Below are 14,242 nucleotides of genomic sequence, written 5' to 3' on the forward strand. Positions count from 1 at the left end.
GTACCCTGCACCAGTCAGGACATAGCATCAAGCAGCCTGCATCACAACTGTTCATTTTTTAGCTCAAGTTAACTTGGGTCCATTAAATGATATTAATAATTATTTTTGATTTTATTAATGAAATGAAAATCAAAAGTTGAAATTAACATTGTCACATATCACTAAATGCTTTAGAAGTATTATTATTTTTTTCATTCTTGAAGGCAGGGTAAGCAATTGCAGAGAGGCTAGCAATAGCAAGCTAGCTTTGAAAGCATGAGATCCCACCCTCACTTCAGAGTTTCTCCTCCAAACCACATGATCTCTCACAGCAGAGTCTGCAAAGCATCACGAGGGACGGCGTTAAATTACCTCATGTCTCAAAGCACATGACATTACAATAATAATGAACATAAACAACTTCATTCAAGTTGTTTATGACTTACACCACATGACTGCTGCAGATTCATTTCAGCGTTGATAGTGTTGACATAGAAATGCATAAATCCGAGTCTGAGGACGTGAACAGCTCCGGTTAGAACGTCACGGGTTGCCGTCTCGTAATTACGGTTACGACATTTACATTTAATCATTTAGCAGACGCTTTTATCCAAAGCGACTTACAAATGAGGAGAGCAATAGAAGCAATCAGACCAGCAAGAGGGCAACAGTATACAAGTCTCAGTTAGTCTACAGAACACATAGCAAGGTTTTTTCTTTTCTTTTTTTTAATCAGAAAAACAAAACAAAATAGAAAAGGTAATTGCTAGTAATAAAGCTAGCTAAAGACCCAGCAGCTCGGGTTGAGTTAGACAGGTCATTCCACCGTCCGTCCAGGAAAAGGTCCGTGAGAGTGATTTCGTGCCTCTTTGGGATGGCACCACGAGGCGTCGTTCAAGCTTCTGGAGGACGCATAAGTCTGAACTAGTGTGTTTAGGTATCTTGGTGCAGACCCAGTGGAGGTCTTTATAGGCAAACATCAGTGTCTTGAATTTGACAAATTCGTGTATTATTTTAATATAAATAATTTATCGGAAAATAATGATTGCATCCAGTGAGAAACTGTCAGTGATGAGACTTGTGTAGGTGTCTGACTGTTGTTGCACAGCTTCAGCTAAACTGACACAGCAGAAATACACTGAGAGAGAAAGAGAGAGAAGAGAGAGAGAGAGAGAGAGAGAGAGAGAGAGAGAGAGAGAGAGAGAGAGAGAGGCGGAGCGTGTGCATGCCGTCACTGTGGACGAGTTCCCTCCCTTCTGCTCCTCTTTCTCCCGTCCTCAAACACACTCAGACCCTCCAGTCCAGCAAACTGTCTGTCTCTCACACGCACACACACACACACAGCCGCAAGAGAACGTCTGTGATCCGTTGATCTGCTCTCTACACCAGCGAAGGGAAAAGGTGACACGTTTGTGTACCGCTCTCATGCAGCTCTTCATACTTCCTCTCCTCCTCATCCTCGAGGTGAGGAGCGGATTCGGGACCCCTCTGACATCGACCGAGGCCCCCAGCGTGTCCCCGGACCCCTGCGAGGGTAGACCGTGTCTGAATGGGGGCGTCTGTAGTCGGGTGGGAGAGATGGAGGAGAGCCCGAGCACACAGATGCAGTCAGACTTCTGGGCTTATACATGCATCTGCAGTCAGGGCTTCACTGGACACAACTGTGAGGTGAGAGTGTGAACTTCATCCACTGGACGCCTCTGTGCGCTGCTCATGTTAGATTGTGTGAGAAGCATTTATAAAGACATATATATGTCTTTCAATGGTCTGCAAGAGATCATGTGCTGTCTGTGTGATGTGAAGGAGAGTGCTGCGTTGCTGTGGCAACAGATAGGCAGGAGAGGAGAGGCGGCTGTGCGCGCGCGTGTGTGTGTGTGTGTGTGTTAGAGGTAAATATCACAGCATAACTCTATGTCTTGCAGTTAGATATGGTCTGCAGTGTGTTTCTACACCAAGGCAGCAAACTCATTCTCAGTCTGTCACCTTTTCAATTCACTTTGCAGCGTTGACCTCATTGCATGCATTCTGTTTTATAACAAACCACTACAGGACACTGAGCCTTTCTGTGATGGGTGATGCAAGCCTTTTTTGAACCTCTAGTCAAGTGCATTGTGGTGCATAAGGAACATAGAGATACACTGGAAAAAATCACTTTTTTACCCGATACATCTCTTGTTTTACAGTAAAATATATACTTGAAACAAAAATTTACTTTAAAATAATAAAAATAATTTACATGCAAAATTGTTTTCAGAGAATATATGTTAAATAATTTATATTATCCCATTTTGTAAGATTGTTTTTCCTGTTTGTAAAAAAAAAAAAAAAAAAAATCTCTAAATGTTGTTAGATTTATGCTTAAAACAAAAAATAAAGTGTTTTCCAATGAGATACAGTGTAATATATTTTATGAATACAATTTTCTTTATAAGTAGATAGTAGAATTATGAGGCCTATTATTGTAATATATCTTAATTTAAATTATATCAATATTAGGGTGATTATTGTTAACTAAAACCATTAAAAAACTATTCCGTTACTTGAAATAAATTAAAAATTTAAAAACGTACACTTATTTTAATTCAGCTAGTTTCCGATTTCTCATTTTCAATTAGTTTAAGCTGAAGGACTAAAATAACTCAAACTAAATGAACTAAAACCAATAATAAAAAAAAAGAGAGATAAATCTAAAATCCAAATTTAACTAAAAATACAAAATATTAAATAACCTAATTCGAAATATTAACAAACTCTAGTTTATCAATGATACTATATAGTATATAACATTTTATATACGTACCATTGAAGTACCTTTAAGGTAGTGTAACTTTGCCAATTTTCAAACCTGATTTGCATTGTTACAATGTTGGTAGTATGTAAATGTTTACTCATTCTCGTGTTACCGAGATATTCACATTTATTTGACAACCCCAGGGCTTTTGTGAAAAATACAGATTGTACATCTGTATTCTTGTGACCCCGCCCTCCGACAGTCGGATCGACAGAGGGTTATTAACAGAACGGTTATTGTTAGAGAAGGTTTAGCACTGAAACATTTATTTAACTTTGTCTCCTCTTTAAACAGCATTATGGTAAAAACTGAACACTATAGCCGTGTTTCCACCGCGGTCTAAAGTACCGTGAAGATTAGGCAAATAGTCAGGTGACGTAGGACTGTAAATGACTTTACAGTTCCCACTGGATTTCATCCTCTGAATTTAAGCTTAATAAAGCCTGAACCTCGTCGTCGGTCCATCGGTCGTATTTTTTTAAACTCCATTGCTGATTCGAATAGCAGACGACTGTCACTGCACGCACCGCAACCATAAACTGTAAACAAATATGGACGTATTGTCCGTGACGTCACCCGTAGGTTTCTGAAGACCGTTTTGAAGCCTAAAGTGGGCGTAGCTGACTGTCGCCATCTTGGCAGCGTCACTCCCGAATTTATTTATTTTTACAGTCAGACAGTTAGCTGAGGTAACGTGACGGCTGACAGACAGCAGACAAACGGCTAATGATGACTAATGACCACTGCAGCGGGAATCCACCTGTCACTCAAACGTGGACACGCCCTTAATTATGCAGAAATTTAAGGCTTAATATAATTTAAACGGATGAGTTATAAAAAAATTCACCCCCCTCACAGTCGTCATGAAGGGCAAAATTAGCTGTATAGACCAAAGCCACTTTTTGCACCAGGCTGTAAACATGTTTTTTTCTGCTGTAAAGTTGGGCATTTCAACATGGGGGAGATGCAGATTTGACTCACTTTTGCAGCCAGCCTCAAGCGGGCAGTAGATGAATTGCCGTTTAATTCACTTCCGTGTTGGTTTCAAGAGAGAGCCAGGGAGGTTGCCGCTTGACCGCAACAGATGGTGGTTGAATAAAATGCTGCGTGGAGTCAACCAATCAAAATGCGGCATGAACTCAACCAATCAGCATGTTCAGCACCCAAGTCCCACCCCTGAAAGTTCCTGAACTTTGAAAAAGTACTACCTCGCGAGCAGGGACTTTCGGAGGGGGAAATATTTACCTGGAACTTCATTTAGACCCTGGTTCCTGCGGTGTAAACACACCGAGTACCACCACAAAGTCCCTAGTTCCTGGGGAAAGTTCCTGCGGTGGAAACGCGGCTTATGTCAACAGCTTTCTTTACCTGAACGCGACTGTGTTTCCTTCGGGTGGAACTGACAGAGCAACTGTTTCTTTCCGTTTTTTCCCTCCGTTTGGCATATAACACTGTTCGTTGTCATCCAGTTTGAAATGCTGACTACAAACACAGTTTTTTCAGATTCTCCGTCATAGTCTTCACTCCCTATTTACAATTCTTTACGGCTAATTTTAGCCACTGCCTACAGCGTGCTGGATCCTTCACTGAAACCCAAAGTAACTCTCTCCCACTAAACTTTGCACTTTGAATGCTTGCACCCGGGAAAAATACAATTATACACCATTATAACTAAATGTTTGCTAAGAAGTATTTCCTACTAAAGCATATCCATAGCAGACTGGTGTGAGTGACCTTGGACGGCAACATGCCCAGTGCATTATGGTTTTAAAGTTTTAAAGTTTTCCTGCTTATTTGGCAAAAGTGAAGACAACAGCCTTTTTTCTCTGTTTAGTCAGGTTACTGTATAGGCAGCAAAGTTTTATTGAAAGCCCATATTGCCAGCGGTGAAATACCCTTTAAGGAAAGGGTGAGGGCCTTTGTTTTAAAGTATTAGCAAGAGATTTGTTGTTTATTGGCTGTAGACGCACATCAGAGTTAATGCACTAATGGGAACAAAGCCTGAATGTGAGTAGCACAGCTAGACACAATTACGGCCTCTGACCTAAATCACTGCAAAGCTTTACTGGATCCAAGAGATCTAAGAGCTGTGTGCACATGTATACGCATACGCACTGAACAACAGGTGGCACTCATAAGTAATGAAATTGTGTGCGGTTGTGTCTCATTTGTGTTTGCATGTCGATCTTGTCTTTGTCTACTCTTAAGATGCATGGTGAGACAGTCAGGCATCAATGCGCCCTGTCCTTTCCTCAACCTTAGTTAAAGCTTGTGTCTAAACCTGTGTCCTGTGACGTCATACTGCTCATTTACATCTCCCCCAACGGATGCTGCTGCCTGATTGGTGTATGGCACTGGCAAGATCAACCGTGATTGGTCGAAGAGGCCTGAAGTCATTGTGATGTCACTCAGTGTTCCATTTCTCCAGGCAAGGCTGGTGTTCTTCAGTCACCCTGTAATGAGACAGCCTTTATTCCACACTTTACACATTAACTGCTGCTGACGTGACTGGACTTACGTGATGCAGCAGAATCACATATTTGACTGTTTTGATGAATAATGAGATGAACTGGAACGATTTGATATGAGTTAGCAGCAGTGCCCTTGAGGATCTCACGTCACCTCAGTCTCAGGTGTAGTGCAGCGGCTGACGCAGAGTGGTTGTGCAAGAGTCACGTGTCCTTTCTGAAAACCCGTCTTTAAAAGCTAGGTTGGTGTGTGAGGGAAAAGATGTGTTTTTGCATGCACTTTATGCACACAGTCACTTATTTACTACAGTAGCTGGATGCATACCTAGAAACTGATTACTGGTCATATCACAAGGGATGCTAATTTTCAGGGTCGTCGTGATTTTCTTCTCTCCTCTTTGGTCTTTTTGCTTTGATTCCAGCTTGTTAAAGCTGCGATAGGGAATTCATTAATATTAAAGAGAGAGCTTGACTGACCATTGTTTCTGCTAAGCTTTCATCTTAAAAAATGTAGATTGAAATATAGCAATCTGTGGCCAGTGTGTTTAGCAGTGTTGCCAGATTAACAGCTCTGTAAGAGTGTGAGCCTCATTAAAGAAGATGTAAGGGTAGAAAAAAAGGAGTAAAATGGGAACTAAAGGGGAACTAAAGATAGATATTTTGGAGGACATCAAAGGCTCAAAGTACATAGAGAGAGATATTCAGGAGAACAGTAAGCTGACAGCACTAGGGGACATAAAAAGAATAGTAAACAATATTTAACCTACTGTATTAAATTTGATGTGTGAAGGCGTCTAAATTATCAATAATAAAAACTTTGCTGAAAAACTAGTTGTACACAATCTACTACATGCCTTCTGCCCTCTGTTTGATAGTTCATAATTTTTTTTTGCTAGTAAATGGCTTTTTTGTAAAAATAAATAAATAAAATAAATAAAAACTCCCCTATTTGCAGTGAAATCTTTACTGATTTCTATAAAGTAAACATAAGAATTGCTTTTATATTGTCATTAATATTTCAAGATGGACATGTAATGGACTGAAGCAACTTCATTTTTTAGACAGCCATGTTAAAATGTGAGAATCAAGTATGATACTTCAGGCTTTTGAGGAACGTTTTTTGATAATTTCTCAGTCATGCTTGAATTATAAGTTTTGCTCCCCAGAATAAAAACTACTGGTTTGATGAAGTAGCTGGTTATTTGGTGGCACATCTGCTCTCTTCTACCTGCCTTTCAGAGCGTGCTGCATTAATAAATGGCATCGCCAGTGATGTCTGGCTTTAAATGCACGTGTATTATTTTGCCATGACATTTGACAAAAACATGTCGTCTGATCCACACACGTAACTAAGAAGAACTGTGTAGAACGTTCCATTAAAACCCCTGAGAAAATATTTTCCACTTCTGCTTCAGATAGCAATAATGACTTGAACATCATTTCGTTCAACCTTTAATGTAAGTAAACATACAGTAAATCCTTTGGGGCCCATGTTGCTGTAAACAATTTTTTCATAAAATAGGCGTTTTTCCAGTTATTACTTTGTTTTTATCAACACCGTCAGACACAATAAAAAGCAAATAATATACATTTTCTTGGTCTAATATGTATTTAGAGTTTTTAAATCATTATCTGGCATTCTTAGTACACATATTTGCTGTTAAGTGTTAAATATTCACTTTTGTTCATGTTTTATACTGTTTCACGTGTACTCCTTTAAAAGATCTAACATCATACAACGTTTACTTTAAGCCTAAATAGAAAAAGTCATGTTTTTTTATTTAACAAACATATTTTTGTATTAAAAGATACCATTACTTTAATAACTCAACAGCACTGAAGAAACATATTGTAAGCATATTCATTTAAAACAAATAAAACTCCCTCTGACGGTGGTGACTTCAGAACTGAGGGTGGTGACACTAATCTGACGGTGGTGACAGTGGCCTCATTACAACATACAATTAATGAATAATACATAAAACAGGTTAATGAAACATTACAGGTCATATGGGTATTTATTGTGATCAACAATTATATTCTAGCCTTCGTTGAGGACCATTTGGAGGTTTTTGTCACCACCGTCAGACTGTATGTCACCACTGTCAGACAGAAAACCTGACGGTGGTGACGTATGACGGTGGTGACATAAACCTACTCTTTCACATGATATGCATGAGTTGTTCACATTAGCCATCTTGTTTCCCCTCTGTTGCTAGCTACTTCAGACCTCTTCTTAAAAAGTATACATTTATGTCATAATCTAATCTAATATTTTTTATACAAAAGAGACGGTGTTGACATGTTATGGTTGTGACAGTAGCAGTGTCCAAAAATATGAACAAGTCTAAGAGAAATTAGCACACTTACAGGAGCTTGAGTGATCTTGAAGCATGCAGAAGAGCTGAAGGTTTGAAACTGGGGTCCCCAGGAATTAAGTTGACCTTGTAGTTGCCTGATTTTATTGCTTTTTATAAATATCTGACGGTGGTGACGAATATGTGGGACACATTTTGAGCAAACACAAAATAATTGTAATATGTATTACAAACTACAAACAGTGAGTTTTGAACAATATTTACTATGTACTTTTTCATGTGGTAAAGATATTATTCAATTTAATTATTACGTTTTGTTTTTTTAATCAAGTTGAAATGATTATCTCCTATCCGAGGACAACTGATTTTGTAGGCAATGGGCCAGCATATAATCATTAAATTAATACAAATTAAAAATAAACCTATAAAATAACCTAACATATGTGCAAAGGACCCCCTGATTATAACCTTGATTCTTTTTATTCATGAAAATGTTATTAATTTCCAACAGAATTAGCACTTTTCTTAGTGGGACATGTTTTATCCAAATTCCCAAGAATCAGTGATTTGTATTTGTCTATTAATGGTGTCCTCCTTCTGCAGGCTGGTTAGTATTCATTCAGGCCGATGTTCAGTGGCTATCAGCCAATCACACTTGATTTCCATTTCATACATGAATTTTGATGATATTCAAACTGCATGAGTGCGAACATTGTGTGAAAGACACTTTCATTAATTAAAACAATTTATTTTCTCAAAGAAAGCTGGAGAATTCATTAATTTATAGTCATTACACAACTGAATGGTGAGGGATGAACTGTCAGAAACACTGTCTTCTCTATTAATAGTCGGATGACAGTGGGCTATCAAGTGTGTGTGTGTGTGTGTGTGTGTGTGTGTGTGTGTGTGTGTGTGTGTGTGTGTGTGTGTGTCTGTCTGTGTGTGTCTGTGCTTTTGTTTTTGAGTAGATTTTTGATTATGCATGTGAGAAAATGCCATGTTGTCCACGTCAACAATAAATATCACATGTGCAAGACACTCCAACCTCACTTCAACATTTCTCTTAAGATTTTTTGCGATGACACTGCTTTGAAAACATTGAATCTATGCCACATGTGAGCAACAAATTGATTTGCACCATTTCCATCCTAGTATGCAAAATGAACAAAAATTGTGTGAAGATATTTTGAACTTTTCTTAATATATAATTTGTAATAAACTATTTTTAACATGATCTAAGTGAAAAGTTTTTGTACAATTTTACTTTGTCATAGAAACGTGCAGAATCATAAATTGACACAAAATTACATTTAAAAGTCTTGTGAAAAGAAACTTTGTATTTTTCTCAATATGTGATTTGTAATAAACAATATTTAACAATAATTTAAGTGAAAATCAAATTTAAAAATCAACATGAATTTGAGAGTTATTTTGTACAATTTTGTTCTATTTATATCATAGAAGTTGCAGAATCATAAATTAGGCCTACATAAAAATTCAATCCAAGATAAAAAGTAAAGAATTTGCATTTTTAATATATAAAATTAATCAGATAATCTAAGTAAAAAGGTTTAAAAATCAACATGAATTTGTTAGTTTTAAATTTGTCTTTACTTTTATCATAGAAATATTTTTTTCCTGCAATTCATATAACTCAAATTCCTAAAACTTCCCATTTTAAATTACAATATGATACCTGATATTTAAAAAAAAAAAAATGTTCAGTAATTTTTATTATATCCTATCGAGGAAGACAAGCTTGGTCTTTTCGAGCTTGCGATCGTGAGTTGTTTTTCAAGTCTAAGGAGAGGTTTCAGCATGATTTGGTTGCAATGTGACCTTTAAAAATAGGGAAAGAGACTAAGTGGAGGAGGCCTTTGCTGAGAGCTGAAGAGTATAACCTTTTGGGATTTTGAGAGGCAGGCTCAAATACTTTTTAAAAATTAAATATTGTCTCTATAGAATAAACATAAGCTCCAGTGGTCGACGTCTTGGGTTTGAGAGCTCACATCTCTTCACTAGAGGAGGCTGTCTGGTAAAATCAGACGGAAGAAGCCAAAGGTCAGGGATGTACTGATGTCTAGTGAGAGCAGGTCTAGTGAGATATCTTGAGGTGGGGATTGAGAGAGATTGTTGATACTGGAAATGCTTCATCCATTTCTTCTCACTTTGAAGGTATTTTTTCTCATCCATGACCCTTTCTTCTCCCCACACTATTTCTACTTCCTTTCTTCCTTTTCAGCAGCCCTACTCTTTTTGTTGTGGTTGTCATTGTAGTCAGTAGACTGTGATCCTGTATATCACGTCTTTACAACCCAGATTGTACAGTGTATGTCCCACACAATATCTTATTGGTATTGTATTGGTAAAATATCTAATTGGTTTCCATATAGAGAAATGCATGTTTTGCTTGTTCAAGGCTTTGTATCAAATGCTTATTTGGAATTTCATATGAGCGTAGAAGATCTATTCTGCCAAGACCAGACATATCAACATTGTCATATCCATTACCACTGACGGAAAAAGGCAGAAAAAAAGGATATAGCTATACAGTATACCTCATTCTGTCAGTTCATATTAATGTTTATTGTAATGAGTTAGTGTTGTAATGGTCTGAGTACTGGTGGTTTTAGGAGTTGAGTGATAATGTATTGGTTTTGATAAAGTAAATAAAACAATAACCCAACAGAAGAAGCTCAGCATCATAATTTGTTCTGAACACAAAACGCACCATTTCATGTTAGTTAAAAAAAAAAAAATCAAAATCAATACATTATCACTCAACTCTAAAAGCCACCAGTCTTCAGACCATATATAAACTTAAAAAGATAGATATGCATCTTTAAAAGAAAAATTACATACACTTATACACAATAAAAAGGTAATGAATCTACTGTTGCATGTGTCAAAGCTGAAGTGGACATGATGAACAGTGACACTGCAGATTCAGCTACAACAGCAATTTAACACACAAAATAAGTCGCATTAAGAATTCAGATGACCGCATAGTTTTTTTTTTAATCAGTGGACTGACATGAAACCGTGATTGTCACTGGTGAGATCAAGGAGACCCTCTAACATGTGCAGAGGAAGTCCTGTAGAGCACTTCAGATGGGCCTCAGTCATTGCCAGGAAAGTTCTTTAGCTCAAGGGACAGATGTGAAGAAGCACAAAATGTCTCATGTGTTCTGCTGTCTAAAATGGCTTAGTTATACTATATTTACACCATAATTGTTATCAGTTGATGCATTTCAACCTATATGTTTGCAAATCTCCCAAAACATACCAATACATACAATTCACTGCAGTTTTCATGAACACAAGTGAAAATGAACATTAGTGGCAGAAAAACACCAACAAATTTGTTCATTTTTACACAGATTATTGATTACTAAAGACTTGTTTTCACGTGGTTTTTGCACATAATGGTTTGAAAGTTATTTATTGGACAGGACACAGTGTGTGCGGATGGAAGGCCATTCATCCGCACCTTTAAAGATTATGAGGGGTGTTCCTCAGGGGTCCGTTCTGGGGCCTTGACTTTTTATCATTTATATTAATAATCTTGATCTCAATATTAGTAATGTCAATTTTCATTTTTATACCGATGACACTGTGATTTATTGTAGTGCACCCAAATTACACCAAGGTTGTCTTTTCTTCAGTGTGCTTTTGATGTTGTGCAATAAAGGCTTTGTGACCTAAACCTGACTTTGAACGAGACCAAAACTAAAGTAATGCTATTTTCATGATCAAAGAAACAAGTGGCAAATTAACGATCACTTAAATCCTTACATGGTACTAGTAAGGTAATAATAGATAATAATAATAAATAATAGAGGTTGAGACAGAATATAAATATCTCGGTTTTATATTTGATGATTCCTTATCTTTTAAATCCCATGTTAATCAATTAAGGACTAAATTAAAAATAAAGCTGGGATTTCATTATAGAAACATTTGAAGCAAACAGGAGACTAGTCTCATCCACTTTTATGCCAGTCATTGATTATGGTGATATTTTGTATTACCTCGGCAACCACTAAACTTTTAAGCTCTTTGGATACGTTGTATCATTGTGCACTTAGGGTTTATACTCAATTGTAAATACAATACTCATCACTGTGATCTGTACAACAGAGTTGGTTGATCGTTATTATCAATACGCAGATGTAAACATTGGTGCCTGTTTATTTATAAATCCATTTTGGGTCTACTGCCTCCATATCTTTGCTCTCTTACTCGACACAAACCTGTTGGAGTTTATGTTTTGCTTTCACAGGATTTGTAAACCCTCTCAGTTCCACTCGCCCGAACTGAATTTGGAAAACAAGCTTTTCGGTATATGGCACCCAGTGATTGGACTGAATTTGAACTTTATTGAACTTTTTACAAAATGACCTGAAATTGCAGACCCTGGTGTCAATGAATATTTTTAAATCTTTGCTTAAAGGGATACTTCACCGTTTTTTCATATTAAACTATGTTATTCCCTTAACTAAGACGAGTTGATACATACCTCTATCGTCTCAGTGCGTGCACTAAATCCCTCTGTCTTGCGGCGAAACTTTGTTAGCCCAGTTCATTTAATATGGGCCAAGCAGAGAAGATACCAAACACCTCCACGTTTTCCCTATTTAAATACAGTTACTCGCGAAGTGTAACTCGACCTAGGACGGTGACACAAAACAAAACGTTGCGCTTTTCTAAGCGTGTAAAATGGATAACTATTTTGTATGGCGGAATACCATAGCAAGTGCTTGTAAGCACTTCGACTTGGCGCAGTAATATCTTCACTCGTGAAAAATCCTCTCACCGGCCCCCGCTCCCTCTAGTGAAGATATTACTGCGCCAAGTCGAAGTGCTTACAAGCACTTGCTATGGTATTCCGCCATACAAAATAGTTATCCATTTTACACGCTTAGAAAAGCGCAACGTTTTGTTTTGTGTCACCGTCCTAGGTCGAGTTACACTTCGCGAGTAACTGTATTTAAATAGGGAAAACGTGGAGGTGTTTGGTAGCTTCTCTGCTTGGCCCATATTAAATGAACTGGACTAACAAAGTTTCGCCGCAAGACAGAGGGATTTAGTGCACGCACTGAGACGATAGAGGTATGTATCAACTCGTCTTAGTTAAGGGAATAACATAGTTTAATATGAAAAAACGGTGAAGTATCCCTTTAAGCCCTATTCGCACGGGTAGGGCCTATGACCTGGTGACCTCTAGTCATTTGTAATAATTGCGTAAGTTTTCTGTGATCTTAATCCAGTGCGAATCGGCCATGTCTGTAATTTGTAAAGTAAAAATTCCCCCACAAATGACCTACCATATTTCGCCGAACACCATGGTCCTGTGATAATATTAGTCCCGCGCGAATCAGCATCTGTGATTTGGCGGGGTCGTTTATCATTTTTTCAAGGTTTTTGTTTCCTGTGCGCCTTTTTTTATCAATTTTTGCGAAGAATGGAGGCTGCGTTGGAGTGTTTTGATAGTATTTTGGGTGCTGGGTCATATCGCTATACACCGTATAGCATGAGCTATGAATGTCATACATTTGTTTTCACTCTTCTGATGGTTTTCAGCTTTCTCTTTTTTAGATACAACTATACAATTTGCAGAAAGAAAAAGCTGAAAACCATCAGAAGATCGAAAACAAATGTATGACATTTATAGCTCATGTGGTAAGGAACATTCTTCTGTTTATGATGTATCATACAGCTAGACCTATAACGACAAGATATTTCCAAGCAATAGCCTATTGACATCATATCCCGGGAGATAAGTTAGTAAATTCGAGTAAAATCACAGGCTTCGCTGATCCTGTGCGAATGCATCACACGAAATTCAGATGTGAGGGGGTTATTTCTAAATCGCACGAGGTTCCCAGATAATACTAATCCAGTGCGAATAGGGCTTTAGTGAGCTGTTAAAGGAAGAAACAATTTGTAAATGTTTTTAATTGTTTTTGATGATGGTTTAATGTCATGGTGATTTTCTCTTTCTTCTTTTCTTATTTATTTGTAACTTTTATTGATAATGTTGTGCTGCTCATCTTGGCAAGTCTCTCGGCCACTTTCACTTGACAAAATCTCAGAAAGTTTTATCTGGTTAAATAAAGGGTAAATAAAATACAGTGTTATTACTTCAAAACACTTTTACCATAGTGCATGATTTGCAAACGATTATCATTTGCATCACATAACCAGCTCCATTTGTTTGGATTTTGTGACGTGGAGCGTTCGGATACGAGTATAACACCGGTCACTATAAAAGAGCTCAAAGACCAGAAGCAAACCAAAATTGTAGCATCAGCAAATTCAATGTCTCAGGTTTGTTTTAGTTACACTATCGGTTCGGTTCAGTGTAGAGTTTTTTTGTAGGTGGAACATTATTTTCAAGCGCAAAATAGCATTAACCTTTTAGCGTCACTCACCAGACATTTCATTTCATGATACGCACAACAACAACAAAAACGTTGCCAGATTAATCTATTTAGGATAAAACTCATTGGACATTTCACTTTGAATTTTTACATTTGTGAGCCTGGGTTGTAGATTTTACAGCCTAGTAATTGGTGATGTAACATTTTAATGTGTAATGTCAATCATATTTGTATACGTTTTTTGTATGCATTTTGGGACAGAGAATGTTTATTCAGTTGATTCGGTAATGCAGAGAAATCATT

General features: G+C 37.4%; 1 protein-coding gene and 1 long non-coding RNA gene across 2 annotated transcripts in view; one reads left to right on the forward strand and one right to left on the reverse strand.

The window, feature by feature from the left end:
- LOC309507863 overlaps positions 1 to 14,242 on the reverse strand; it is a 469,488-nt gene that overhangs the window by 103,413 nt on the left and 351,833 nt on the right. The window lies entirely within an intron of this gene.
- Positions 1,193 to 14,242, forward strand: part of dner (delta/notch-like EGF repeat containing) — a 35,663-nt gene continuing 22,613 nt past the window's right edge. Inside the window, exon 1 of the mRNA XM_082181636.1 lies at positions 1,193 to 1,647. Coding sequence (XP_082037762.1) covers positions 1,405 to 1,647 — 243 coding nt within the window. The 5' untranslated portion in view covers positions 1,193 to 1,404. The remainder of the gene's footprint in view (positions 1,648 to 14,242) is intronic.

Source organism: Leuciscus leuciscus, assembly GCF_965113295.1.
Source record: "Leuciscus leuciscus genome assembly, chromosome: 10".
Classification (NCBI taxonomy): Eukaryota; Metazoa; Chordata; class Actinopteri; order Cypriniformes; family Leuciscidae; genus Leuciscus; species Leuciscus leuciscus.